The 26,979-nt window shown below is 41.5% G+C and overlaps 1 protein-coding gene across 1 annotated transcript in view; it reads left to right on the top strand.

The window, feature by feature from the left end:
• The window catches only part of ACSL3 (acyl-CoA synthetase long chain family member 3), a 79,326-nt gene that overhangs the window by 31,960 nt on the left and 20,387 nt on the right, over positions 1-26,979 (top strand). Inside the window, exons 2-5 of the mRNA XM_040228485.1 lie at positions 14,022-14,438; positions 24,130-24,307; positions 25,515-25,624; positions 26,670-26,808. Coding sequence (XP_040084419.1) covers positions 14,061-14,438; positions 24,130-24,307; positions 25,515-25,624; positions 26,670-26,808 — 805 coding nt within the window. The 5' untranslated portion in view covers positions 14,022-14,060. The remainder of the gene's footprint in view (positions 1-14,021; positions 14,439-24,129; positions 24,308-25,514; positions 25,625-26,669; positions 26,809-26,979) is intronic.

Below are 26,979 nucleotides of genomic sequence, written 5' to 3'. Positions count from 1 at the left end.
TGAGAATAAGTGCAGGTAATAAATTAGCTTATATGTTAGAGTTACAAATTTTCCTACAGTTGGGTCTGGGTGGTGTGTTTTTGTTTTTCCAGCAGTGCACACAGTAAGTGAATGTTAAAACCATTCTTCTGAAGCAGATGTGTATGTTTCAAATTTTTATTAGGGTATTAGTATTGGGAGTCAGGGAAGCAAACATGTTCATCAGAGCCAGGGGCCTGCCTAAAGAAGCACTTTACTGATTGCAAACCATAATTGCTGGCTGCATTTCCCATTACAACTCAGTACAGCCTAGTTCTGGGAAGGAAGTCTTTCTTTCTGCCCTTTTGACCCCAGTTTCTCATTTCAAAATAAGTAATTTGGATAATTTATCAGGACTCTTTTGGTTCTGTAGGAATGTGACTGCGACTTTTGTGGAAAGGAGAATATATAAGTAGTGAGGGCCTTTTTATCTTCCTTTCCCCCCTTTTAAACTAATAATAAAGTATTAGCTCTAGAGTTTAGGGAGTGTGGGGAATTAAAGTTCAGATGGGCTTTGGAGTCAAACATGTTGGTTAAAATTTCACCTCATCTGTTAGATGTGTCTTTGGACACGATCTGCTTGAAATTGGGTTTTTGTGACAATTAAAATGAGATGATACAAAGCTCCCTACACCGTACTTCCTTGCTTGATACTCAGAATTGCTTCCCATTTATTGCAAGTTGGGTGAAAATTATAGTTAGACTTCATGCCACCAAATACAGACTTTTGCTTTTCATCGCTATGCAGTTCACTTACTTAAACTTTGTTAGAGATAAAATGCTAAGCTGAATATTTTTCCAGATATGAATATTTATGTAGTTTGGATGCATATTTGGGGGTTGTAGGCTACAAGGAAGACAGAGGGGAATAGAATTGGGTGGTGGGCAAGGTTAACCAAGACATCAGTTAATTGTCTGTGGGCATCACAGTGCCCCCTCTGGAGCATTTTCTTGTCACCTTTTCTCGCTGTGTGGGTTACTCCCTCTGCCCCCAGTGAATTTGTAGGAGGATTTTCAAGTGTAAGGGTTCTTTCTCTGCTCTGGAAGTTGAAGTTTCCGATGCATTTTCTTGGTGGGGGTGAGTGTAGGAACGTAGAAGCCTCTGTATTGGCAGGGTGAACATAAGGGTTATTGGTCTGGTTCTCCCTGCGGCTGTGACAGGTCATGGATTCAGAGCCACTCTTGTTTCCACTGTCAGTTCTCCAACTTGGGGAGGTTGATGGGCTGAGACAATGTTACGTGGCATCTCTCCTGAGCCGTGACGTTGTTGTAGATGAACCATGTTTGAGCAGGCAGAACCATGGAATATTACAGTGTGAAGGTAGTCCATTTGACAGCCTGTGCCCCCTACCCTATAAATTCAGGCATTTACAGTTTTTTTTTTTTTTTTTTACTGTTACTGAAACACGTTGTCTCTGGAAGCTTTTCATATGAGGATCCGTAGCTTTTTGTGGGGAGGGGGAGTTAATACAGGTTGTGTGGCTATGATATTACTAATACCCCTTGGTAACATAACATCAGAATTTCATATACTCCTGAAGCATATTATTTGAAGGTGACTTTGCAGGTGAGTATTAATCTCCATTACTTTATGTATAATTATTTTCATAACTCCAACTTCTGTCTTCTGTTTTCTGACAATTACTCATAATTCTGTCTGCCCTCCTTCTGCCTCCACTCTAAGTCTCCTGTGTTCTTCTCAAATAATAGATGCCACACAGGGAAAGATTTCCTTTAACTTGATCATTATGAGTTTAAACAAAAGCTAAGTAAAATTATGTAAGATGTAAATAACTTATTTTGACATAATACAGTTGACCATCTATATAGAATATTTTAAAAACATTTCAGGTGTTTGAACCTAACTAGGTATAATCACACAATTTCACATTTAAAGATTTAGTGTTGACTAATCTTTCATTGCATAAATAATGATGGTGCCACTCACTTAGTCTGACTCTTTGCGACACCAGGGACTGTTTGCTGCCAACTCCTCTGTCCATGGGATTCTCCAGGCAAGAACACTGGAATAGGCTACCATTTCCTTCTCCAAAATAATGATAGGTCATCTTCTAAAGTTAAACTTGACTCATCTTATTATTTTAATTAGCAGTTGTCCCTGGTGGCTTAGATGGTAAAGCGTCTGCCTGCAATGCGGGAGACCCGGGTTTGATTCCTGGGTCAGGAAGATCCCCTGGAGAAGGAAATGGCAATCCACTCCAGCACTCTTGCCTGGAAAATCCCATGGACGGAGGAGCCTGATAGGCTACAGTCCAAGGGGTTGCAAAGAGTCGGACACGACTCAGCAACTTCACTTCAACTTCAAAAGTATAGTAAAGGTGGATGTTATTATAGTCTTCAAAGATTAATGCACTTTGACCAATTAGAGCTGCTTTCAATTTTTTTTATAATTAGCACGGTACGTTGAAGTCCGTCTAGGTTAACTACATTACATATAACTTATTTTTAATGGCTGTATATCATCTACTCTGTGGATGTATAAGTTCTTAAACCATTCTTTGATTTTAAATTGTTTTCTGTTTTCAGTTAAAAAAAAAAAATTCCAGATAATTTTCGTATCTAGTAGGATTTATTCAGCAGTTCAGGGATTAGCAGCATCCAGTCTAGCAGACAGAAAGGAGCTCCAAAGAGCTGTACCAAGCAGGAGATTTTTTCTTTTTCTCCCGGCAGATCATGTGGCATACAGGATCTTAGTTCCTGACTAGGGATTGAACTGTGTCCTCTGCAGTGAAAGTGCAGATTCTTAACCACTGGACCCCCAGGGAAATCCCAGCAAGAGATTTTTATAGATAAAAAGAAGTGAGAGAAAGGAAATTATGCTGGGCATTTGCTGCTTGGTTCAAGAGGGTTACTTTCCTTTATATGGAGCAAAGGGGTGGGAATGGAGCTGGGTCAAGTAACTTGTGCTGAGCAGTCAGGGCTGATTGGATGACAAATGTCTGCAGTTTCTGGGAAAGCTGAGCACAGAAACTTAGCCAGGTTGTACTTTGGTGACATGGGGTTTAGCATGAGCTACTCCATCTTGGGCCTAATCTGGTTACTTCAGCAGTTTTTTGCCTTTGAAGCAGTAGTACCTTCATCCTCTAAGCCTTGCCTGCCAACTGTACTGCTCACCATAATTCCTTGTTGTTGTAGTCATCTCTCCTTTTGTTCCTTGAATACTAGAACCTCAGGCTTTCTATTACTCGTTACTCCTATCCTATCATGAGTCTTCGTGGTTTCAGTCTTTCCAGTACCACAGCCTTTCTGCTCCTTGGCCTCCTGTCTTTAAATGATCTCATATTCCAGTCTGCCTCTGCTTCCCCTTTCTTCATTACTATATCTACACCTCCCCATGAGCAGTAACTAAACACCCTCAGCAATCCTAACTTCAGACATTCTATGTAGACTGCTTACTACCTCCTGTGGTTCCAACTTACTCCTTTTTAATACCTCAACTCCAACAATTCTATAACCCAAGCCAGGATCTCATTCTGCTGATCTGTTTCCTTCTCATAAACCTCTGCCTCCTCATGGTATTCCTTCTCAAGTTAAAATTCCCTTATCAGTCATTTTATTCACTGCCTTGGAAATAGTCTTCGTTTCTTTGTCTCCCCCTGCCCCGCTTTACCCTGTTTTGCTCTGGTGCTTGCCTACTAAAACCCCGCCGTTGGTTCATTCCGCTCTCCCTGGTGCGCATTTGTGCTCCGCCAGCTGACCCTGTCAGGGAAGCGCACGGCTGGCTTGGTCGGTCTCACTGCACATCCACGACTGCCGACACGGGCCTTGTGAGCTGCCTGTGAGCCTGCCGTCTCCTACTCCACTCACCTCCTGTTTTCCTAGATGACTGTCATACACTTTTCTTTCTCAATTTTCTAGTTGTTTCCTTTCTTTCTCCCTCTTAGCCAGTGTTGCTTCCTATTACTCGGATCACATAGAAGCACCCAGAAGAGGATCTCCCACCAGCTCCTTCCCACCCACATGCCTTCCTGTTCCTGTCTGAGGCCAGCCTCTTCCACTTGGGTCCCATGCTCACCCTCTCTCCTACCCAAAGATGTTACTGTCTTTTGCATACAGTTGACCCTTGATAGCTGTCATCTGCATCCATGGATATGGAGAGCTGACTCTACTGTGTCATTTTACGTAGACAGATGGAGTATCCCAGGAGTTTCCTGGAAACGGTCCTCCTAGGATTCAGAGTAATGACTGTAATCCTTATCTTTCCTCTTTTGAGTCATAGCCATCACTGTCCTTGCAAGCTATACTATCTCTTACTATACGTTTTATTTTATTAGCCACCCTACACGGCCTGTGGGATCTTAGTTCCCTGACCAGCGATCGAACCTGGGCCCTGGCAATGAAAGCATCAAGTTCGAGCCACTGGACTGCCAGGGAATTCCTGTGTCTCTTTATTTTTAAAACAAAAGGAATTGCTTTGTTCTGCCCTATTACTCATTTCTCTAATCCTCTTCCTAGAGATCTCTTGTTATTTTTTCTTTAACTGTCTGCAGCTGGGCTCTGATCTTTAGCCTCGGGTCTTTTCAAGGTCGATAGTGACCTTCACATTGTCAAATCCAGTGTGTAATTCTCAGCCCTCCTCTTTTTTTTTGGATTAAAAAAAAAATTGTTGTCTTCCCTTGTGGCTCAGCTGATAAAGAATCTGCCTGCAATGTGGGAGACCTGGGCTTGATCCCTGGGTTGGGAAGATACCCTGGAGAAGGGAAAGGCTACCCACTCTAGTATTCTGGCCTGGAGAATTCCACGGACTATATAGTCCTTAAGGTGGCAAGGAGTCGGACACAATTGAGTGACTTTCACTTGACTTTCCTTTCACTTCCCTTTTTTAAAATTGTAGTAATATATAACAATTTTCCATTGTAATCATCTTTAATTGTCTAGTTCATTGGCATTAAGCATATTAATGTTGTGCACCGTCAGCTGTCTACAGACGTTCGCATCATCCGGCAAACACAGCTTTCATTCCCTCGGCCCCTGGCAACTCACCGTCTCTGTGCCTTTGCTTATTGTAGTTATCTCATATAAGCGGAGTCAGATGTTTGTCATTTTGTGTCTGCCTTATTTCACTTGGCATGATGTTTTCAGAGTATAACATGTATCAGAACTTCATTCTTTTTTTAAGGCTGAATAATATTTCATTGTGTGGCAGTCACATTTTGTTTATACATTTACCTATCTTGAATATTCAGCTTGTGTCTGTCTTTCAGCTGTTATGAAATGCTGCTGTGAACTTTGGTATACAGATATCTGTTTGAGTCCATGCTTTCAGTTCTCTTGGAAGTATACCCACAAGTGGAATTGCTGGATCGTATTAACTCTGTGTTTAATTTTTTAAGGGACATCTGTTTTCAGCAGCAGCTGTACCATTTTACATTCCCACCAGCATCAGGAAGTGTTCCGGTTTCTCCACTCCCGCCTCCCGCCAGTGCTTGTCATGTCCTTTTTTTTTCTTCCTTTCTGATAATGGATGTGAAGTCTCAACTCAGTGGTGCCTCGGTTTACATTTGTCTTGTTGACTGCACGTGTAAAGCTGATCGGTCCTCCTCGACTCCACCCTCCTGTTCCTCTGCAACACTGGCTCCTCCTCTCCTGCCCTCTCCTGGCCCTTCTACATGTTGGCATGCCTCAGGGCCTGCCATCTGCATGTGTTCTCACATCCGAGGTCATCTCAGCCAGTCTCACAGTTGACATATCATAAATAGGCTGAGAATTCCCAAAGTTATCTCTCATCAAACAGAACTAGTTTGTTTTTGGTTGCAGAATCTGCCCTCTTGCCGTCTTCCCTTCTCAGTAAATGCAGCTCAGTATTTTTTCGATGTCTCAAGCCCCAAACTTCAGAGTCGCTTTGACTCCTCTTTTTCTCTCTCACTGTATCCAAAGCTGTACCTTCAAAACAGAGTCTGAAGCAGGTCTTTTCTCACTGCCTCCTTCGTCCCCATTCTGATCTAAGCCAGTATTATCATCCGATCCCCGTCAGAGCCCCTGCAGCAGCCGCAGTCATCCTTTGCACAGGAGATCAGATGGTCTCACTTGTGCCAGCTCTGTTCTCATGATGGTGCCAGCCCTGCAGGATCTGGTCCCTCTCAGCATCCTCTCCACCCTCATCTCCGCTCACTGTCCCCTTCCTCCCTGGGCTCAGCTAGAGTGCTGTTCTCCCAGGTATCCAGGTGACTGTCTACTCACACCCTGGGAGATGCCGCCTCTTAACGTTTTATGATGCAGCGGTTGTCTGCTCTCCCGAATTTATTCCCTTGCACCTGCTTTGTTTTTCTCAGTAGCTCCGGTTACCTCTTGGTATATAGTGATTTTTGCGTCGTCTGTTTGCTTCCCAGATTTTGTTTATGACTATGACTTCATCCTCTGAAAGAGTTCTGGGTGTGGAGTCTGTGTTCAATACTTGTTTGGCAAATGAATGATTGAATTCTTGTTTTTATGTGCTTAGTAAGCACTTGCTTTTCTGTAGAATAGTGTTCTGAATGTGGGATTGCCAAGCGTGTGTGTGTGTGTTTTAAATACTGCCAGATTACTTCAGTGCACTCTGGATATTGTAGTCTTTGACATGTCTGTGAAACTTTTGGATTGAGATTAGTATGCCTTCATTTGAATCTTGATTACAAGTTTAGGGGAACATATTGTCTGTATGTTTTAGCCATCTGCTTTCCCTTTTTGGGGCTTCTCTGTATGTGTTCTTTGCCCAGTTTTCCTTTTTATTGTTTAAATTAAAAAACAATTTATTGAAATTCTTTGTATATCTTGTCATGGTTTTTTTTTTTCCCATAAATCTCAAAATGTAGTTGATTTATAGTGTTTCAGGTGAAGAGCATAGTGATTCATTTATATATATTCTTTTTCAGATTCTTTTCCATTATAGGTTCAGATTCTTTCCCATTATAGATACAAGATATTGAATATATTTTCCTGTGCTGTACCGTAGGTCCTTGTATTTTCTTTGAACCTGTTTGGTTTATAGTAGTGTTTATCTGTTAATCCCAGATTCCTAATTTATCACCTCCCACCCTTTTCCCCTTGGTAACCATGTTTGTTTTCAATGTATGTAAATCTATTTTTGTTTTGTAAAGAAGTTCATTTATATAATTTTTTTTGGACTTTCCATATAAGTGATATATATTTGTTCCTTTTTGATGTTTTAAAATCGTGTTTCACTATAAAGAAATATTAAATCTTTAAAATTTATATATAATTCAGTTCAGTCGCTCAGTCGTCTCCGACTCTTTGTGACTCCATGAATCGCAGCACGCCAGGCCTCCCTGTCCATCACCAACTCCTGGAGTTCACTCAAACTCATGTCCATCAAGTCAGTGATGACATCCAGCCATCTCATCCTCTGTTATCCCCTTCTCCGCCTGCCCTCAATCCCTCTCAGCATCAAGGTCTTTTCCAATGAGTCAACTTTTCACATGAGGTGGCCAGAGTATTGAAGTTTCAGCTTTAGCATCAGTCCTTCCGAAGAACCCCAAACTGATCTTAATCTGTAAGAATTGATAAGAAAATTTGGAAAACTGTGACTAGTGAAGGCCTTATCAGATATTTAAAGCAGCAGTTCTCAAATATTAGTGTACATTAAAATCCCATGGTTGCTGTTTAAAACCGAGTCTACCAGTAGTTTTCAGCTTGTAGGTATTGGGAAGGTGAGAAAGGGAAAGATGGGTCTGACGAATCTCCATTAAATATGCTCTAAGGTAGTTCTGCGGAGAAGGCAATGGCACCCTACTCCAGTACTCTTGCCTGGAAAATCCCATGGATGGAGTAGCCTGGAAGGCTGCAGTCCATGGGGTCGCTGAGGGTCGGACACGACTGAGCGACTTCACTTTCACTTTTCACTTTCATGCGTTGGAGAAGGAAATGGCAACCCACTCCAGTGTTCTTGCCTGGAGAATCCCAGGGACGGGGGAGCCTGGTGGGCTGCCGTCTATGAGGTCACACAGAGTCGGACATGACTGAAGTGACTTAGCAGTTAGCAGTTCTGAGACTTCCTGGTGGCTCAGAGGTTAAAGCGTCTGCCTGCAATGTGGGAGACCTGGGTTCGATCCCTGGGTTGGGAAGATCTCCTGGAGAAGGAAACGGCAACCCACTCCAGGTACTCTTGCCTGGAGAATCCCATGGACAGAGAAGCCTGGTAGGCTACAGTCCACGGGGTCGCAAAGAGTCGGACACAACTGAGTGACTTCACCTTCACTTTCACTAAATGGCACCCTACTCCAATACTCTTGCCTGGAAAATCCCATGGATGGAGGAGCCTGGTGGGCTGCAGTCTATGGGATCGTGAAGTCGGACACGACTGAGCAACTTCACTTTCACTTTTCACTCATGCCTTGGAGAAGGAAATGGCAACCCAGTCTGGCGTCCTTGCCTGGAGAATCCCAGGGACAGAAGAGCCTGGTAGGCTGCCATCTCTAGGGTCGCACAGTCAGACACGACTGAAGCGACTTAGGAGCAGCAGCAGCAAGACAGTTCTGAAGGGCTGGTCCATGGACCACAGATGAAGGAGCACTGCTGTGAACCTGTCCCTCGTGTGGTGTGGTGTGTTAGCAGGGCTGTGGGCAGGTACATCCAAGAAACAGAACAGGGTCGAGAACTGAATCCAAGTGTGAACTGTAACTTATTATTGAAGGTGATGCTTTGGTTAATTGAGAAAATGATTTATTTAATAAATGGTTCAGACAGTTCATCTGAAGGAAAAAGTTAGCTTTCTCCCGTACACAATGGAGAAAAATAAACTCCATGTTGATTAAATATAAAGATTTTGCAAATACTAGAAAAAATATAGGGCATAGGGTGCCAGGGGTTTAATCCTGGCATGGATGAGGCCTTCTTGAACTAGGTTGGAAACCTCGACACTGTGAAGGAAAGATTACTGGACTTAATGGTTCAGGTTTGCTTTCTGGAAGGTGATCGTCATATTCTGAGGTGTGGCAACATAATGCAGTAGCTGTGACTGGTTTCCTAATGTGGATGAAGAATGTGGCCATTCACATCAGTAAACAAAGGATGTTGTGGCCAGGAAGCCACAAGCCTCTGCAGCTGCCTGAACTGAATCCTCAGGAGATTCAGGTAGAGAACAACAGAATGCTGGCCCTAGAGAGTTAAGGTGCATATCAAAGGAATGATTTCAGTGAGCCGGGCTCTTGCATATTCCTATGCATAGAAAGGCACTAATAAATTCATTAATTTGGTGTTTGTTTTTTTCTTCAATTATCAGAAATCTTTTGATGTGCAACTACCTGGTTTGTTTCTGCAGAACTCATATATACCCTGGCTCCATCCTTCGCTCTCTGCAGCAGTCCTTCAGAGCTATCTGAGAGCCTGTCTCCTGGGCTTCAGTCCTCAGTATGTCTGCAGAATAAAACGTGAACACTCGACTTTTTGGTTGTATATTCTTTTTATTTCAGTCAACACTAATCTAAGTTTTCTATAGATACTTGAGCAGATAGGAAGGATGCAATTGACCAAAGTTTTGTTATTTTACCTAGTTTATCTAAAACACTGTAGAAAAGTCAGATGTCTTATTTGCATGTGACTGTTGCATCTAGGCTGCATTTGACACCGCTTGCCTCTCTCCTCCCTTGACTTTCCTAACCCCGCCCTCTCCAAGTTCTCCTTCATTGATCTTTTCCTTGGGATTTCCCCTTCCTCAGTCTTGGCATTGGTTTCCCTCCAAAGTTTTCTGTTCTTGAACTTATCTTGGAGATCTCCTGTGTGTTCTCTTTGGGCAGCTCTGACTCCTTTTAACTTTCATAGCTGGTGTGTTTGGATGACTCACAGACATCTTAAACCCATTATGTTCAGACTTGTATTCCCCTCCCTTCCCCGAGTCTTCCAGCCACTGACCAGCCTCTTCATTGTATTTCGGTCTCGGTTGAAGGCACCACACTGTTTGCCCTCCTTTCGTTGCCTCTGCTGTAACTTGCGGCTTTATTCTGCTTGCGATTCAGGTACAGAACCACCCTCGGGTATTAAAGCAGAAAGATTTCAGTTGTTGGAAAGGCTGCAGGCACAGCTGCCACCTTTGCCACCCTCTGGGCAGTTAGGAGCTGGGGATCCTAGCTGCTTGTTCCATGTCATCCTCTACACAGCCTCCTGACCCGTGGAGAGGATTATTTGTTATCTTCTATGTGATTTCCTTCCCTCCAGTTCCTACTGCCTTCAGGTTATCCTTGGTGTACAGTTTTTTCTAAGACTGTGTGTTTCTGTTCTTTGGAATGTAAACTAAGTTTCTTCCTCAGTATCAAAGGCCACAACAATTTGATCTTTAAAATTTGGGGCCCTTAATACCCTGCCCTCATCTCCTCATCCCTACCCTGCTCTCCTGGGTGGTTGATTGTTTCCTGAACTTTTGGTGTTTGTTCACGCTATATGGTATCATCTATTCAAAATCTCTCTTCCTCTGTCCACACTTTGAAGATCATAGTAAATTACTGTTTGGGCCAAGAAGACTTTTCAGAAAAAGCCTGAACCCACCTCTTCCTTTTACTGTACTCTTCCTGAAATACTACTTATTCTCAGTGATTAGTACTTACTGAAGTTTTTATAGTTTCAGCTCTTATATTTAGCTCTATGATCTGTTTTAAGTTAATTTTTTGGTATGGTATAAGGGGTTCACCTTTGTTATTTTACATGTAGCTGTCCAGTTGTTCATTGATTGTTGAAGAGACTGTTTTTTCCCTGTTGAGTTTTTTGCTGTCTTATTGAAAATCAGTTGTCCTAAGGTTTATTTCTGGATTCTCAGTTTTGTTCCATTAGTCTGTATGTCCTTTTGCTAGTAGCACAGTGTCTTGATTAATACTGCTTTGTATTAAATTTTGAAATTAAGATGTGTGAGCCCTTTAACTCTGTTCTTTTTCAGAAGTTTTGGCTGTTCCAGCTAGTTTGATTTTTTTCCCTGTGAATTTTAGAAACAATTACTCTCTTAAGAGTAACAAACTCTCTTAAGTGAGCAGAGATTTTGATAAGCTTCAGTATTGAATCTGTACATCAGTTTGGGGAATGTTGCCATTTTAACAATATTAAGTCTTAAAATCCTTAAACAATGTTTTCTGTTTACGTGTTTAGTATCTTTAAACAATTTTTTGTGGTTTTCAAGTTTTGTACTTCCTGTTATATCTCATCCTAGGTGTTTTTGAAAGGGTTGTAAAAAAAATTGTTTTCTTACCTTCACTTTTCTTTATTCATTGCTAGTGTATAGAAATACAGTTGATTTTTTTTTATATTTACCTTATGTCATGCGATCTTTTGCTGAATTCTATGTTAGGTTTTCAGTGTATTCATTAGGATTTTCTATAATGCAGTCATATCATCTGTGGATAAAGGTGAAAAGTGAAAGTGAAGTTGCTCAGTTGTGTCCAACTGTTTGCAACCCCATGGACACCAGGCTCCTCCATCCATGGGATTTTCTAGACAAGAGTACTGGAGTTTGTTGCTATTAGTTTTTTTAAATCACAGTATTTTTAAATTCAAGGTAGAAACATGCAGTATTGAATTTCAGAGTACTTAATGAGGTAACATCATTCTCCTGGGTTATTAAGTGCCTCTGTTCTCTGCAGTTCTGGTATCCTGGAAGTGGTAGGGCTCTTGTTTTCATTGTACCACTTGTCTGTATGGAAACCTTCAGAGGCTCCGCATACCCTTTCTGGCAGAAATCTAGATCCTTTGGACTCATTCTTTAAGGTACTATCTAACATATTGTCAAAGAAGAGAGCTGGGAATGAACAGAGCCCAGAGATGAGTTGGGAGTCTTTGGCTTCTCACAAAGTCTTTGGCTGCTTCTTTATGTGTGAGCAAATTCAGAGGGGTTCCCTACCTTGTAAAAATTTCAGAATTTGTGGTTTAATTTTTGAAGAATGGTTTCCTTTAGTTCTCTGAGCATAGTTGTAAAACTACTTTGATACCTTGTCTGCTGAGCCTGACATTTGGGGTCTCTCGAGGATTTCTGCTGCCCAGTTTTCCCCCCTGATGTGTGGGTCATACCTTTCTGTTGATTTGCATGCCTCCTAATTTTTTGTTGTAAACTGGAGATTTTAGATATCTTGTAGCAGTTCTAAAGACTAACGCCCCCCTCTCCTTTTCCACACCTCCCTGTGGTGTTTGCTTGTTTAGTGACTTAGCTGACCGGTTTTGGTGAAGTTCACCTTTTCTGCAGTGGGTGTCCTCTGATGGTGCTCCTTCAGGGCCCAGCCTTGTGAACACATGCAGTTACTTGGAAGTACCCTCTTCAGGGGGTGACAGCACGGTTTTAGTAGGGCTCCCTTGAACCATCTGTCTCCATGACCTGCCTCTGCTGGCGCCACACCCAGCACATATTGTCCACTGCTAGCGAGCTGACTGCTTTCTCGTTTTGGACAAAGCCCTGGGCCCTAAGATGCCCCACAGTGTGTCCAGTTAGATTAGATGGTCTTTGTAGGAGTTGTGTTTGAGGCAGTCTTTGAGCTTCCCTGGCTCCAGGAAGGGTCTTCCTCAGTGTCTCTTTCCATGATTCTGTTCAACTTCTCTGGATGCCAAACTTCCCTTCGGCATGTTTTCTGTTGTGGACCTACCAGCTGCATCTTAGGTGCTCACTAAGTGGTAGGGCCCTTGTTTTCGTTTACCGCTTGTCTGTACGGAAACAACGGTGACCAGTGTCTCCGTTGTTTTCTCCAGTGCCGTAGAGCTTGAACTTGTCTGTTCTGTGTTCCATCTTAGTCAGTCCTAAGTTAGTGACTGCTAAGGGGTTCTGTATCCTTTCAGCCTGCTTCTCTGGCTTGTGGAGAACTTCAGTCCCATTGCTCCAGGGGCAGCACTTTGTCCTCTGCTCTTGAATGGGGTCCTGGCCTTGGCTGCAGCCACTGGTGTCTGGAGCTGCTCTCCCCGCGTTGACCTGATGAACCACAGTGCCCATGTTCGTGGTCTGCTGCATCCGCAGTAGAACTTCTGCCCTGAGCGGAGACGGGGCGAAGGGATTCCTCGGGGCTCTTGGCCACACTTCCTGGAATAGAATTTCTGCAGCGTGGAGGTGAAGAGTGTCAGAAATCACAGTCCTGGAGGTAGAGCTGGGTGGAGTAGTTGGTAGTTTGTTAACTGATAGTATCAGCTACCCGTGGTACAAAGGCCGCATCCTCTGCCTAGCACCCTTCTTCCCCACTCGGCTCAGGTATCACAGGCCAGAGAGGCCCACCCGCGTCCTAGAGTGGCCTCTGCAGCCTTGCCTGGTCACCTAGTGTTTCCCTGACTCTTCCCTGCACTCTTTCCTCATGGGGTTTCTCACCCACTACTTGGCGCTGGTTGTCTTAAACTCTCCCAAGGAATGTATCCGCTCCAGAGGAGGAGAGGCTTAGGCTCTTTCCTTCTCCGTTCCAGTCCCTGACTTAACACATAGAAGATTCTCAATAAATCTGAGAAATGCAGCATATAAAATGATCAAAGTCTGCTGCCTTCTTGCTTTATAATGTAACCTGTCTAAAGTGAAAAATATCTAGAATCTCTGTGGAAAGGGAATTTCATGCGGTTTGCTGCGGCTGCCTGGAGGGAGACAAGGGGGCGCCCTGGGAAAGAAAGCAGTGGTTCCAGGGGCTGGGAGAGAGGAGAATGTGGCCTTTGTACTAAGTGTTTGCCATCCTGAATGTGATGAGACCCTGAAGAACAGGAAGTGGGTGCAGTGTTGGTCTCCATCTTGTTGTAGGTCTGCTGGCTTGCTTTCTCCTCACCACTGGGAAGTCTTTGTGGTTACTTGAGGTTAGGTTGGAAAAGCCACCTGTTTACAGAATGATGTGGAAGCTTTTCTGTAGAAATTCCATGGTTAATAGATAATGGCACAAAATGAGTGTCCCACAAATAGCAGGAGTGGACAGTATGTTGCTGGCAGCCAATATACCAGCGGCCACTTATTAGGGGGGAGGCGAGGGAAGTCATCTGCCTAACTAATGTGAAGACTTTTCCTTTAAAATTATTGGAGAATGATTTTTGACCAATAACTTTCTTTCTTTTCCTTCTAGATTCTTACAGAAAGCTGTTAATTCTCCTTTTTGAACACTATGAATAACCACGGGTCTTCAAAACCGTCTTCCATGAAGCTGAAACACACCATCAACCCCATTCTTTTGTATTTCATACAGTTTATAATATCACTTTATACTATTTTAACATACATTCCATATTATTTTTTGTCTGAGTCAAGACAAGAAAAATCAAACCGAACTAAAGCAAAGCCTGTAAATTCAACACCTGACTCTGCATACAGATCTGTTAACAGCTTGGATGGTTTGGCCTCCGTATTATACCCTGGATGTGATACACTCGATAAAGTTTTTATGCATGCAAAAAACAAATTCAAGGACAAAAGACTCTTGGGAACACGTGAAATCCTAAATGAGGAAGATGAAGTGCAACCGAATGGAAAAGTTTTTAAAAAGGTAATGTGGTCTTTCACGGCCTTTGAATTTGCTCTGAATAAAGAAATGGTGGCAAGGGACAAATGCTACCTGCTTCTAGTGGAATTTGCTGATGTGGCAGGAGAAATGGAGGTACGAGGGACTAGACTGTGCTGTTCCCTTTCCGTACCCCTGGTTTGGATTTGTTCTGAATTTTACAAAGATATTGAGTGTGGAGCACTTTGAGCCACGTGTCTACAAGGCTTGGAATAGAAAGTCTAGGGCAGTTTGGGTTTGAAATTTGTAGTTTGTATTCCCTGGTAGTTCCAGAAGCACCTGTGTGCTTGAGATTGCTCTGGGTTTTGGGGTGTGACCTGCTTTTTTATGATTATAACGTAAGTTCTATTGGATGTTTAATGTCTTGGTACTTTGGTTGTAACAAGTGCCGTGTTTTTTTTCTTTTGGAGAATTTCTTTTCACAAATACTAAGCCATCCGTTATTGATTTGAGAACAGGGGATAAGACCTCCTTTACTTGCAGTGTCACCTAGTGGCTCAGAGCCCGGGCTCCAGATCCAGGCCACGGGTGGAGATCTTGTCCTTGCCACCCACCAGCTGTGTGTGACTTTGGAAAAGCTACGTAACAAGTTTGCCTCAGGGTCTTTATCTTTAACATGGAAGTAATGATCCTTCCTGACATTTTATTAGCATTCCTGATGAGCCAGGCTGCTTTAAGAGTTTTACATTTATCAACTTAGATAAGACTTAAAAAGCCCCACGGGTTAGTGTGATGCGGGTGTCCCTCCTTTACAGATGACAGCTCTGAGGCACAGAGAGGTCACTTGCCCAAGGGCATCGCGGCTGGAGGGGCTGCCGCTGGGACCAGAACCCAGGCTGACCAGCTCTGTGCTCCTTAGACTAATCCCAGCTCAGAGCTGCTGAGAGAATTGATAGAGAAAGAACGTGGGAGAGATTTTGTGTGTGTGTGTGTGTATGTGTATATGTTCTGTATGTGTGTGTGTGGAACAGTTTGTGGTGTCTAGTGTAAACGCTGTAGTTTCCGTTATCATTTGGGAATTCACTGGGCAGAACTGTATGAGTGACTAAAGACATGGCGCAGCCCCTGTGAAGAATGGAAATGGCGTGAAAATGCTGTTTATAAACTCAGGTGTGTGTCTTTCTTATAAACTGTTCTTGAAGCTCTGGTAGGTGAAAATTGAAGATAAAGTTTTTTTTAGAGTCAGTAAGATGATCTGCAGTTAGTTGAGAATTTGGCTAGGTTATAGGTTTAATACCTGTGTAGGTGAAGTTGTTTTTCTCTTAACTACCTTTTCCAACTACATCCTGACTCCAGCTGCCCAAGGAAGTCCCAGATCTTGGAGGAGAGTCCAAGTAAGCACAGCGATGGAATGAGATGCTCGCATTTCCTCCTGTTACTGCAGAGAGAGAGAGAGAGAGAGAGAGAGAGAGAGAGAGAGTGTGTGTGTTGTTTTACTTAATGTGTAGGGAGGGGGTGGTGGTGGGGTTGAGAATGATATTGTTTTACTTAATGGTCCATTTTTACCACACAAATTCTAGTCATCTTCGAAACATAATGGAGATGTCAAGCAAGTTAATATCAGTAAGTCCTAGAAATAAAAAAAAACTCTATTTTAACTCTGGTCAACAGAATCTGTATGTGTTCCTAACCATCAAATAGACTGATGTTTTATCTAGTTTTATATGGAACAGTCCTGACTTGTACTTGTTACTCAGACATTAACAGTGCCCCTTACAATCTCGAGAGTGATTTGGATAAATCCTATGTTCACTCTACTTTTAAGGCATTTTTCCTATTTCTTTTGCTGACTTAGTTTTTTGCCTCACTTAAATGATTTTTTTGGGGGGAGGGGGTGCTAAGTTGAAATCTAGCTGTGGTTAGTTAACGGCACATCTCGAGAAATTGAAGTCATATGGTTAAACATGTCTGATTACTTGTCTTTAGCCTATAGATTATAATTTGCAAAATACTTTATTATAGTGGTGTCTGATTTTTTTCATATTTAGTCACTACTTTTTATGGTTATACATACCATCATCCATCATTCTGTCTTTGCGAGATCTGGTAGTTATAAAAGGTGATGAAAACACCTTTTAAGTGCTGAAGTTTTTCACTCTGCCTTCTTTTTCTGTGCTTTTTGTATCTAAAATAAACATTCACTTTTGTCCTTTGACAGCTCCTACTGCTATTTGAATTCAAAGATAGGGTTCTCTTACTTTTAATGTAGCATATATCACAGAAATCCTATCTTAGCAGCAAGCTTTATTTTTCTCCAGTCTCTCCCACACACTACATGCGTTCTATGGAGTTAGCACTATCTTTCAATCATTCATCATTCACAGCAGCAAACTAGTTCCCAAGTATTTGAAAAGGAGAAAAATATGGTGAATATGAAATTCTTCTTAATTCAAGTATCTGTATAATTAGGACAAACTCCTGGAGCTATCATAGTTGTTCCTTAAATGTGGCCGGATAACCCAGTGGTCACAAGCAAAGTTGTTATGCCCTCCGCATGTTTTTGTATGTGTGTTTGTATGTATGTGTGAGTGTTACGTGGTTCTTTTCCTCCCTCCTGGTGCGTTTGTATTCATTGTTTATTCAACAGAGAAATATTTGAACTCCAGTAAAAGAGAAGTCAAGAAAAACTGTTTTCAGTTAACAGTCTTTTCTGTCTCTACTACGTCACTGTCAGAGGGTCTGCCTAACACTGACATTTGCCATTGAATTTGCATGTGATTCATCAGACTTTTTCCAAAAGCCTTTATATAAACTTTGATATAAAAAATACAGAATATTTCTTCTTATTTGAAATTAGGCTCATTGGGAAAGTGAAAGTGAAGTAGCTTAGTTGTGTCCAATTCTTTGTGGCCCCATGGACTGTAGCTTACCAAGCTCCTCTGTCCATGGGATTTTCCAGGCAGTAGTACTGGAGTGGATTGCCATTTCCTTCTCCAGAGGATCTTCCTGACCCAGGGATCGAACCCGGTTCTCCTGCATTGTAGACAGACGCTTTTACTGTCTGAACCACCAGGGAAGTCCCATTGGGAAAGTAGGTTTTGTGTATCATAAACGAAGCAAATATTTTCTGTTACCTTTCTCAAGAATGTATGCTATACCGCGGGTTAGCCAAGACTCCAGTTTCTGTTGGTCTGCATTGCAACTGTGGGCTTGGTCTGCACACTGGACAGGGGTATTTCCCCTGTGTCTTAAACTAGGCTCCCCCACCCCTTGGTTTCTTATTTAACAGCCATTGTCTTGCAGCTGTAGCAGAGCTGGCTATGAAAGAATAGTGGGAAGGGGACCTTTCACAGCCTGCCCTTCAGTGGAAGAGTAGAGTTGCTTAGGCAGTGTGGCCTTTGATCAGAGTTCTTACTGAGAGTGGGAAGTATTTTTGCTGAAGTGTATCATCATTTAATGGTTTCCATATTTGAAGATAATCTTATGTTGGAAAAGAAGGCTAATGATGAGCAATATCCAAAAGTTGTCTCTCTATTTTGGGAGACTGAGCTTTGGGGATTAACACTAGACTATCTGGCATGGTTGAAACAAAGATACTGAAACCTTCATTTCAAATCTATGAACTCTGAAGCTTGGTTTCCATTTTATCTTACCCATTTGTTTTGAGCTCCCAAGGGAAGGTAAGTGGAAGAAATGGTGGTGGTGATGCTTCTGCTATAGTTTTGCCCATGATAGTGTGGGCATATTATAATAGTGTGGGCAAGCTGATACTGTCAGCTTCACCAAGACAGGTCTCTGGGGGGATGAGTAGAAGAACAGAAGGCAGAGAAGCAGAGGCTGCTGTGTTCTTGAGGCCCAGCAAGCTTGTCCAGGACTGTTGTGCTGTCAGATTCTGAGTCTCAATACGGTTTTATAAAACTGTGGCCGAGTGAAACATGTGGAACCAGTGTTGGTAGCTCCTGATTTCAGACTTCCTTGAAGCAAGTGCTTGTACTGATGTTTTTTGAAATTAATTAACAATGAAGTGATGATTTTCTGGAACAGTTTTGAAATACATGCACTTGTAATAGAACAGAGTTGCAAAGATTAAATTTTTTTTTTTTTACAGTGAAACAGAAAACATGAACCCAGCTTAAACATTTAGTGATCTAACTACCAGAGACACTTTACATTTTTTCCCTATATGTGTTACATACCTTAGAAGAAAATAGAAGGAATTATGCAGTCATAGTGCTTAGAAAGAGAAGTTTCACTGTGTTACTTCTTCTGAATTGTTCAAAAAAGATACTAGAAATACTTGTTTCTGTTCTTAGGAGTTGACTTAGCTTTTTTTCCTCTTAGTGCCTGCTTTTGTGTTATTTCATTCTTGAGTCACATTTTTATCCTGTTTGCACATGTATGACTTCTATTTTTGATTTATTAGGATATTTACATGCTTGATTTATATAAAAAATAATGGCTGATCTTTTGGTCAGAATTTGTGGTTACTCTCCCCAGCCAGAAGTCTTGATTTTCCTTTCCACACTAGCTCCTCACCCTGTCATTGCCATTTATTAAAGGCTCTCCTGTGTACCAGGTGGCTCCAGGTGAAACCCAGGAGTCTGATTCTTTTCTCATTTCCCTGCTCACTGCTCTTTCCACTCCCCCCCGCCCCCTCCTTTCTTTTAAGCAAGTCTTCTGCTTCCACTCTGGCCTCTACTATTAACTCAGTCCATTCAAACACAGACCTTTTACACTTGTTAGTCAGGCTGCCTTCCTCGCCTGCTCAATAACACCCCAGCTCCTTTTCGTAGTGCAACTGGAGTGTGTGGTTTGGTGCTTAGACTCTGGAGTGAGTCTGCCTGGATTCGTATTCTAGTCTGTCACTTAATAGCTGTGCGATTTGAGCAAATTATGTTTATTCCCTTGATGCTTCAATATTCCCATCTGTAAAATAGGGATAATAATAGTAACTATCTTAGAATTCCTGTGAGTGTTACTTGCAGTATGCTTAGCACATAGTAAACATTAGTTGAGGTTAGCTGCCTTCTTATCATCATGGTTATCACCAATTGTCCAGATCTACTGAATATTTTCACTCTCTCTGGCTCCCTCACAATAATTTCTTTAGAATGATGCTCATTTGCAGAGAGAAATGTAAACTTAGTCGAAGGTAGGAAGTATATACTTTTGAAATACCTCTATTCTGCATGGTTAAAGTAAAAGTTTTAATGCTGATAAAGATTAAACTCAGCTACCTGAAAAGTTAATTTTTATAGACTGTCTCATTCTCCAGGGCCCTGACTGGTTAAGTATTCTGTGATTTTGTTTTATAGCATGTTCTGTATCTTATCTCCATTTTATTTTTATAGTCCTCTTTTGAGATAAGAGGCCTTCCTCATCAGCATAATCCAGGCATCTAATTTTATAGGTTCCTGAACAAAAGTAAATTCCTGAGTCCTGTGGCTCTGGCAGCAACAGTTTGAGTGATAGCACTGATGTTTACTTGTGTGTATGTCACACCTGTCACAGAGTAAGAATACAGCCAATCAACTGTGAGAGAGCAAAGTGACTGGAGGCATCCTTTAGCCCTCGAGTAGGTTTACAGATGAAGAAACTGCTCAGACTCCATGGTACACTAGTTGTGTATTTTCCTGACTCAGGACAGTCAGACATGTTTCTGTCTTATGGGTCACAGAAAAGAATATTTGAGGTGGGAGTACAGGACGTATACGATTGAAGGATGATCAGAACAAAAGAAGCCGTGGAAGTTAAATGATCAGGTGCATATAGACTTTTTAAAAAAGAAATCTTTTAGAAAATGAGTCTTCTGGAGGAGAGGTGGAAGACTCCAAGGCCCAGAGTGAACTGAAGTTGTTCAGTTGCACCAGTTCTTTCCACACATTTAGCAAATAATTGCTGGGTGCCCGGTATGTGCTGATAGTAGCCTCGGCACTGGAAGACAATACTGAGCAAGACACACAGGTTACTCTTCTCCGGATCCTACGTTTATATGGGAGGAAGAGAGATGATAAGTAAGAAGGTAACAGATTTAATTGTAAAGAAATAAAGCTGATTGGAGATCAGGGGTAGCCTCTCCGAGTCAGTGATGGCCTAGTGGAGGCCTGAAGGACTCCTAGCGTTGTGAAGATCTGATAGGAACCCTCTCTGCAGTGGGACAGGATGGCGCAGTGGCTCTGAAGTAGGAATGAACCCAGCTGGGTGAAGCAAGCGGGTGCAGAGCTCATAATGGCACTCAGACCGGAGACTGAGTGCCTCCTTACATTTTGTGTCCTAAGCACCTGTCTTGCCTCATCCCGGTTCCCGCGCTGCCTGTTTGAAGAACAGAAAGGACAAAGTTGTATTTATAGGCAGTGAGTCAGGACAACAGAGGGTTTGAGACAGGCCCAGAGACACTGCCAAAGTCGGGGGCCCTTAGGACTTTGTAAGGCAGACTGTGGTGTTCTGATTCCATTCCTACTGGAGAGGCAGAACACTTGCAGGGCAGTACGTGGACTTAGGTTTTTAAAAACTCACTACTATAGGGAGAAGGGGATAAAGAGGAATGAGTGGAAGTTGGCCACTCAGCATTCATTAGTTCAGGAGAGATGGGCTAGGATGACAGGGTAAGATGGAGGAAGTGACTGTTTTGAGGGGAGTATCAGTTAAAGTCATCCTTAGTTGAATATTCAAGTGAAAAAGTAGCTTGGATATCCAAGTACGAGTCAGGACTAGAGATGGCAATTTAGGAAGCTCTTCAGAGTCCTAGTGAGTTGGATTACCTTCAGGGACACTTCAGCCACTCTCATACCCTGGGGACTGCAGACTGTGTGTGTACATGTATGGTATTGAACTTGGTGGTAGGAAAGCAAGGGAGTTTCTGTTTAGTTTCTAATTTCTCAGTGGAGTGTGAGATAGTGTCATCAGGTGGAAATGGAGAAGGGAGAGAGAAAGAGTGGAGGACATTTGAGTACAGAGGTTTCAGATAGGGTGAGAAAATGAATATGCCAGGGAAATGCAGTAGGATTACTGGATGGTGAGGTCTGTGATCCTGGATTTAAAAAGTTTGGTATTCTTCAGCAGTTCTTAACAGTATAGGCAGGGAATAGAATAATTTAATCTCCAGGTTGGACTAACCATAGGGACCAAGTCAGGATCAGAAGCCTTTTCTAGCAGAAATTAGATAAAATTACGGTGTAGGGAGAGTCCCCTAAATATAATCTTTACGGGAAAGATCACTCCTAGAAAATTCAGTGGTTTAAAGAATTAAATTCAGAATTCCCTTACACTTGAATTAAACTCTTACCTTGATTTCTTTGCAGCATCTTTTGAGTTTATATATTTCGGTCATATATCTAGTGCTTTTTCAGAGCACATATATTCTCTGAAACTTATGAAACTTATTTAGATTCTAGAACCTAGGAGGTAGCTCATAGGCTTATCTTTGGAGTGTGAAATTCTTAAAAATTATAATTCAGTTCCTACACATTTTGGCTGGATTCTCATCTGCTTTCTCACCCCCACAGAGCTCCTTTTGAAGTCATTGGAGCTCCTTGTGCTGAGCATTTCGTGGGGGGAGGGTGCAGTGAGAGTTTGGGACTACTAAAGTTAAACAAGTATCTTAATTTCAGTTGCCTTAACCATCAAGTTCAGTTCAGTCGCTCAGTTGTGTCTGACTCATTGCGACCCCATGGACTACAGCACGCAAGGCTTCCCTGTCCATCGCTAACTGCCAGAGCCTACTCAGACTCAGGTCCATCACATCAGTGATGCCATCCAATTATCTCATCCTCTGTCATCCCCTTCTCCTGCCCTTGATCTTTCCCAGCATGTGGGTCTCTTCCAGTGAGTAGTTCTTCGCATCAGGTCGCCAAAGTACTGGGAGTTTCAGCTTCAGCATCAGTCCTTCCAATGAACATTCAGGACTGATTTCCTTTAGGATGAACTGGTTGGATCTCTTTGCAGTCCAAGGGACTCTCAAGGGTCTTCTCCAATACCACAGTTCAAAAGCATCAGTTCTTTGGCACTCAGCTTTCTTTATAGTCCAACTCTCACATCCATACATGACTACTGAAAAACCATAGCTTTGTCTAGACGGACCTTTGTTGGTAAAGTAATGTCTCTGCTTTTTAATATGGTGTCTAGGTTGGTCATAGCTTTTCTTCCAAGGAGCAAGTGTCTTTTAATTAATTTCATGGCTGCAGTCACCATCTGCAGTGATTTTGGAGCCCCCCAAAACAGTCTCTCACTGTTTCCATTGTTTCCCTATCTATTTGCCATGAAGTAATAGGACTAGTTGCCATGATCTTTGTTTTCTGAATGTTGAGTTTTAAGCCAACTTTTTCACTCTCCTCTTTCACTTTCATCAAGAGGCTCTTTAGTTTTTCTTCACTTTCTACCATAACGGAGGTGTCATCTGCATATCTGAGGTTATTGATATTTCTCCCGGCAATCTTGATTCCCACTTGTGCTTCATCCAGTCCAGCATTTCTCATGATGTGCTGTGAATATAAGTTAAATAAGCAGAGTGACAATATATAGCCTTGATGTACTCCTTTCCCAGTTTGGAACCAGTCTGTTGTTCCATGTCCAGTTTTAACTGTTGCTTCTTGACCTGTGTACAGATTTCTCAAGCGGCAGGTCAGGTGGTCTGGTATTCCTATCTCTTGATGAATTTTCTAGTTGGTTGTGATCCACACAGTCAAAGGCTTTGGCATAGTCAAAGCAGAAGTAGATGTTTTTCTGCCATGAACTGTACAGTCCATGGAATTCTCTAGGCCAGAATACTGGAGTGGTTAGCCTTTCCCTTCTCCAGGGGATCTTCCCAACCCGCGGATCAAACACGGGTCTGCCACATTGCAGGCAAATTCTTTACCAGCTGAGCCACTTGGGAAGCCCCTTATCCATCAAAGAATTTATTTCTGAAGTCCAACTTGGAATTGGACACTAGAGGGCAGTATTCAACTGTTTTTCCATTTTTATATTCATCCAACCTGCTTATTTCTATTATTGAAATGCATTTTTGAAAATGAATATGGTTAGATGGTTTTAAGGTGTGTGAGACATATGTTAATGACACAGGCATGTTTGGGAACTGTCCATGTATTTTTGCAGCAAGAGTAGCTTTCTGTCTAATCTGTGTAAAATTAAGGATTTATGGTTTGATCTAAGTTGGAGAAAATTCCTAAAGACACTTGAAAGGGGATTGCTACTAAGGTAAGACTTGATGTTACCTGCACAAAGGAGATGATGAAAGCCCTGCCGAGCCAGTGAGTATTCTCCAGAGGGGCTTCAGTGACTAGTATAGCTACACCCTACCTGGCTGTATCAGTGGAGACTTGTCTGTCAATACTTTGTGTATCCAGAATTAGTTACAGCAGTTCAAATTGAATGGCCATAAACATTTCTGTTAGCTTGGGTCTGGCCAGTAGTGTCTGTTGTGAATCATACTGTACTATCTGATATTGAAATCCAATAATTCTTAAGTAGTAGAACTTATTTTTAAAAGAAAAACAATTGCCTGAATGATAAAAATTTAGCAGAAAATTTGCATTGTCATAGAAGATACCACAAAATAGCTAATTTTCAAAATAGAATTTTCCCTTGAAACTTGCTTTCTAGCTTTGTTAGAACAAAATAGTTTATATACAGACATAACTTTCTGTTGAAATTTGGAACATATCCCAGCATCCTTCTGGAGATTAATACTTTGATGATTGAAAGCTCTTTGTGTGTGTTTTTTTGTTTGTTTTATCAGGTTATTCTTGGAAGCTATAATTGGCTTTCCTACGAAGATGTCTTTGTGAGAGCCTTTAATTTTGGAAACGGCTTACAGATGCTGGGTCAGAAGCCGAAGACCAACATCGCCATTTTCTGTGAAACCAGGGCTGAGTGGATGGTCGCTGCACAGGCCTGCTTCATGTATAATTTTCAGCGTACGTGGGCTTCCTTACCTTCTCCAAGCATGGACCTAGTGTTGTGGGAGAGATGATACTATTTATGATAAGTATTTCCTCCTGAGATAAAATTCTGATGTTAATTTTCACCTTTGTTACAACTTAAGACATACTGGTCTGTTTTGGAAAAGGAACCAGTTGTGGAACAAATTACCCACGTAGTAAGAGGACTTGAACCTATTCTGAGGGAACTTTCTGGGTCTGGGGAACTAAATCTATACCTGGGGTCATTGCTCTGCTATCCCTTCTCAGAATTGTCCTTTAAAGTTAGTGTCATCTTGTTAGGCCATTTCTACAGTTGACAGCTGGCCTCTAAAGCACTTCCAATACTCAAACCTAGCTGCTAGTTAAACGATAGGGAATTTTTATGTTGTATAACTATAACACAACTTGTGGAAGTTGTGATGCCTGTGAGGTAGTCTAAGAAGTTTCGTTCTGAGGTTATGGTGTCAATTGTGGTATTAAACATGGACATTGTTTTATACTTCAGATGAAATAGAAAAGATAATTTTTATCATCAAGTTTCTTGTTATAAATGCCTCCACTGTATTTTGTTTTTAAACTGGTATACCTTTTTGTTTTCACAGGTTTGGGTTTACAGTGTGTTTCTTTTAAGAAGCTTTAGTTATCTCTTAAAGTGACTTTGTTTAATTCTTTTGAGTTAGGTGGAAAGCGTATAGAAGTCCTCCTCCTCCTCATTATTATTTAATTTTGACATTTCTAAGACTGTTTTTCTTAAAATTTTTCTACTTTAGAATAAGTAGTATTACCACTCATTAGTGCTATTTTTTTAAAGAAATAATATCTTAAATATGACATTCAGTGTGTTATTTTATTGGTATATTTTTTATATTTTAATATCAAATAGTTAACATCCATGACTTTGACATTTTAGAAGTCAAATATAATTCCTTTCAACATTACAGTTCCAGAGTAGCATCTGTAGGTGAAAGAAAACAAAATTTTAAAACGTTGAAATTTTGTGGGGGAATTATAGAAGAGTGAGTAGGCGTCATGTTAATATATTAAAATAATTTAGAATAACACAGCACAATTAGATCACAAATTATGGATCTAACATTTTAGGGTTTAGATGTTCCGTCAGTGGTCAGAGGCTTTATTTAATTGCACTTCGTACGTCTATGAAATGTCCAAGTATTTGACTTGCCCTTTCTTTTCCCTGTAGTTGTTACGCTGTATGCTACTTTAGGTGGTCCAGCAATTGTTCATGGATTAAATGAAACAGAGGTGACCAACATCATTACTAGTAAAGAACTCTTGCAGACAAAGTTGAAGGTGAGAACTAGTTTTCTAATAACTGTCCCGTACTTTAGAATTTTCAGTATCATGAGTTCATTGTTAAACTTAATTCTTTTATGATCTTTAAAATCTCTATAAATGTTGGGGAATATCATAATTTAGTCTCCTTTAGAAAAGAAAAAGTAGATTTCATATATATTTGTGTTTAAGTTGCACATAGAGCTCCAAATCCGTGTGGAAGGTGAAGGGGTTATAGGTTTTCTATCTTGTGCTCATCTATTTTCAATAAATTTTTAATTTTAAGGGTTATTTTTAAACTAGTAATTCACTTATTCTGAAACATTGAGTACAAGTTTCAGAACTTTTTAAAGGGAAGTTAATGACTTTATGAAACTATGGGAGAAAGAAATTTTAGTCTCTGAACTCTCTATGAAAACAATAATATCTGACTCTTTTTTTTTTTTTTTTAAACAAGCTTATAAGAGCATTCCCTTCCTCTCTCCCCATATCTTTATTTGCTTCTTAAAGCATGGGGAACATTTGGCTACCCTGTAGTTCAGGCAGTGTTTATAAGCCCATTTTTGCAAATAATTAATTTTATTGATTAATTATACCACAAGAACAGGTATACACAGTAAATCTAATGTTGTAAAACAGCAACATATATTCCAAACCAATAGTTGTCCATCTGAAAAAAGGGGTAGTCATGCCAGTGCACTTCACCCTTGCTTTTTTGAGGCAAGAAATTAACAATTTGAAACATGGTAAACTACTTTTCTTGTGCCCTGGATTATTTGCCAAGCTCGTTAATACAGAGTAATAAAGAATATGCTTCTCAGGTGGCGTAGTGGTAAAGCCTCCACCTGCCATTGCGGGAGATGTGGGTTTGATCTGTGGATTGGGAAGATCCCCAGGAATAGGAAATGACAACCTACTCTAGTATTTTTGCTGGGATATTCTCATGGACAGAGGAGCCTGCTGGGCTGTAATCCATGGGGTTGCAGAGTCAGACATGACTGAGCATGCACACACATTCACTCATGTTCAGAGAAAAATGCAGTGAATCCTTGTGTTTTTCCAGGACATCGTTTCTCTGGTCCCTCGCCTGCGGCACATCATCACTGTAGATGGAAAGCCGCCGACCTGGTCTGAGTTCCCCAAGGGCGTCATCGTGCATACCATGGCCGCCGTGCAGGCTCTGGGAGCCAAGGCCAGCGTGGGTATGTGGCGGTTCCTTGCTTCCTTGTGTATGTTCTGCAGTGACTGTGTTCTCTAGACGTGATCCAGATATCTGATTCTAAAGTTAGATCAAGTGATAAACTGGTTTTCTAGATCATCACTTTGGGAAGAAGGGTCACCCTAAGTATACCATCATCTACCCTTTAAAAAAA

Source organism: Oryx dammah, unplaced genomic scaffold (genome assembly GCF_014754425.2).
Source record: "Oryx dammah isolate SB20612 unplaced genomic scaffold, SCBI_Odam_1.1 HiC_scaffold_27, whole genome shotgun sequence".
In the NCBI taxonomy this organism is placed as follows: Eukaryota; Metazoa; Chordata; class Mammalia; order Artiodactyla; family Bovidae; genus Oryx; species Oryx dammah.
Note: the sequence above shows the minus strand (reverse complement) of the source record. Positions and strands in the feature narration are given on the sequence as shown.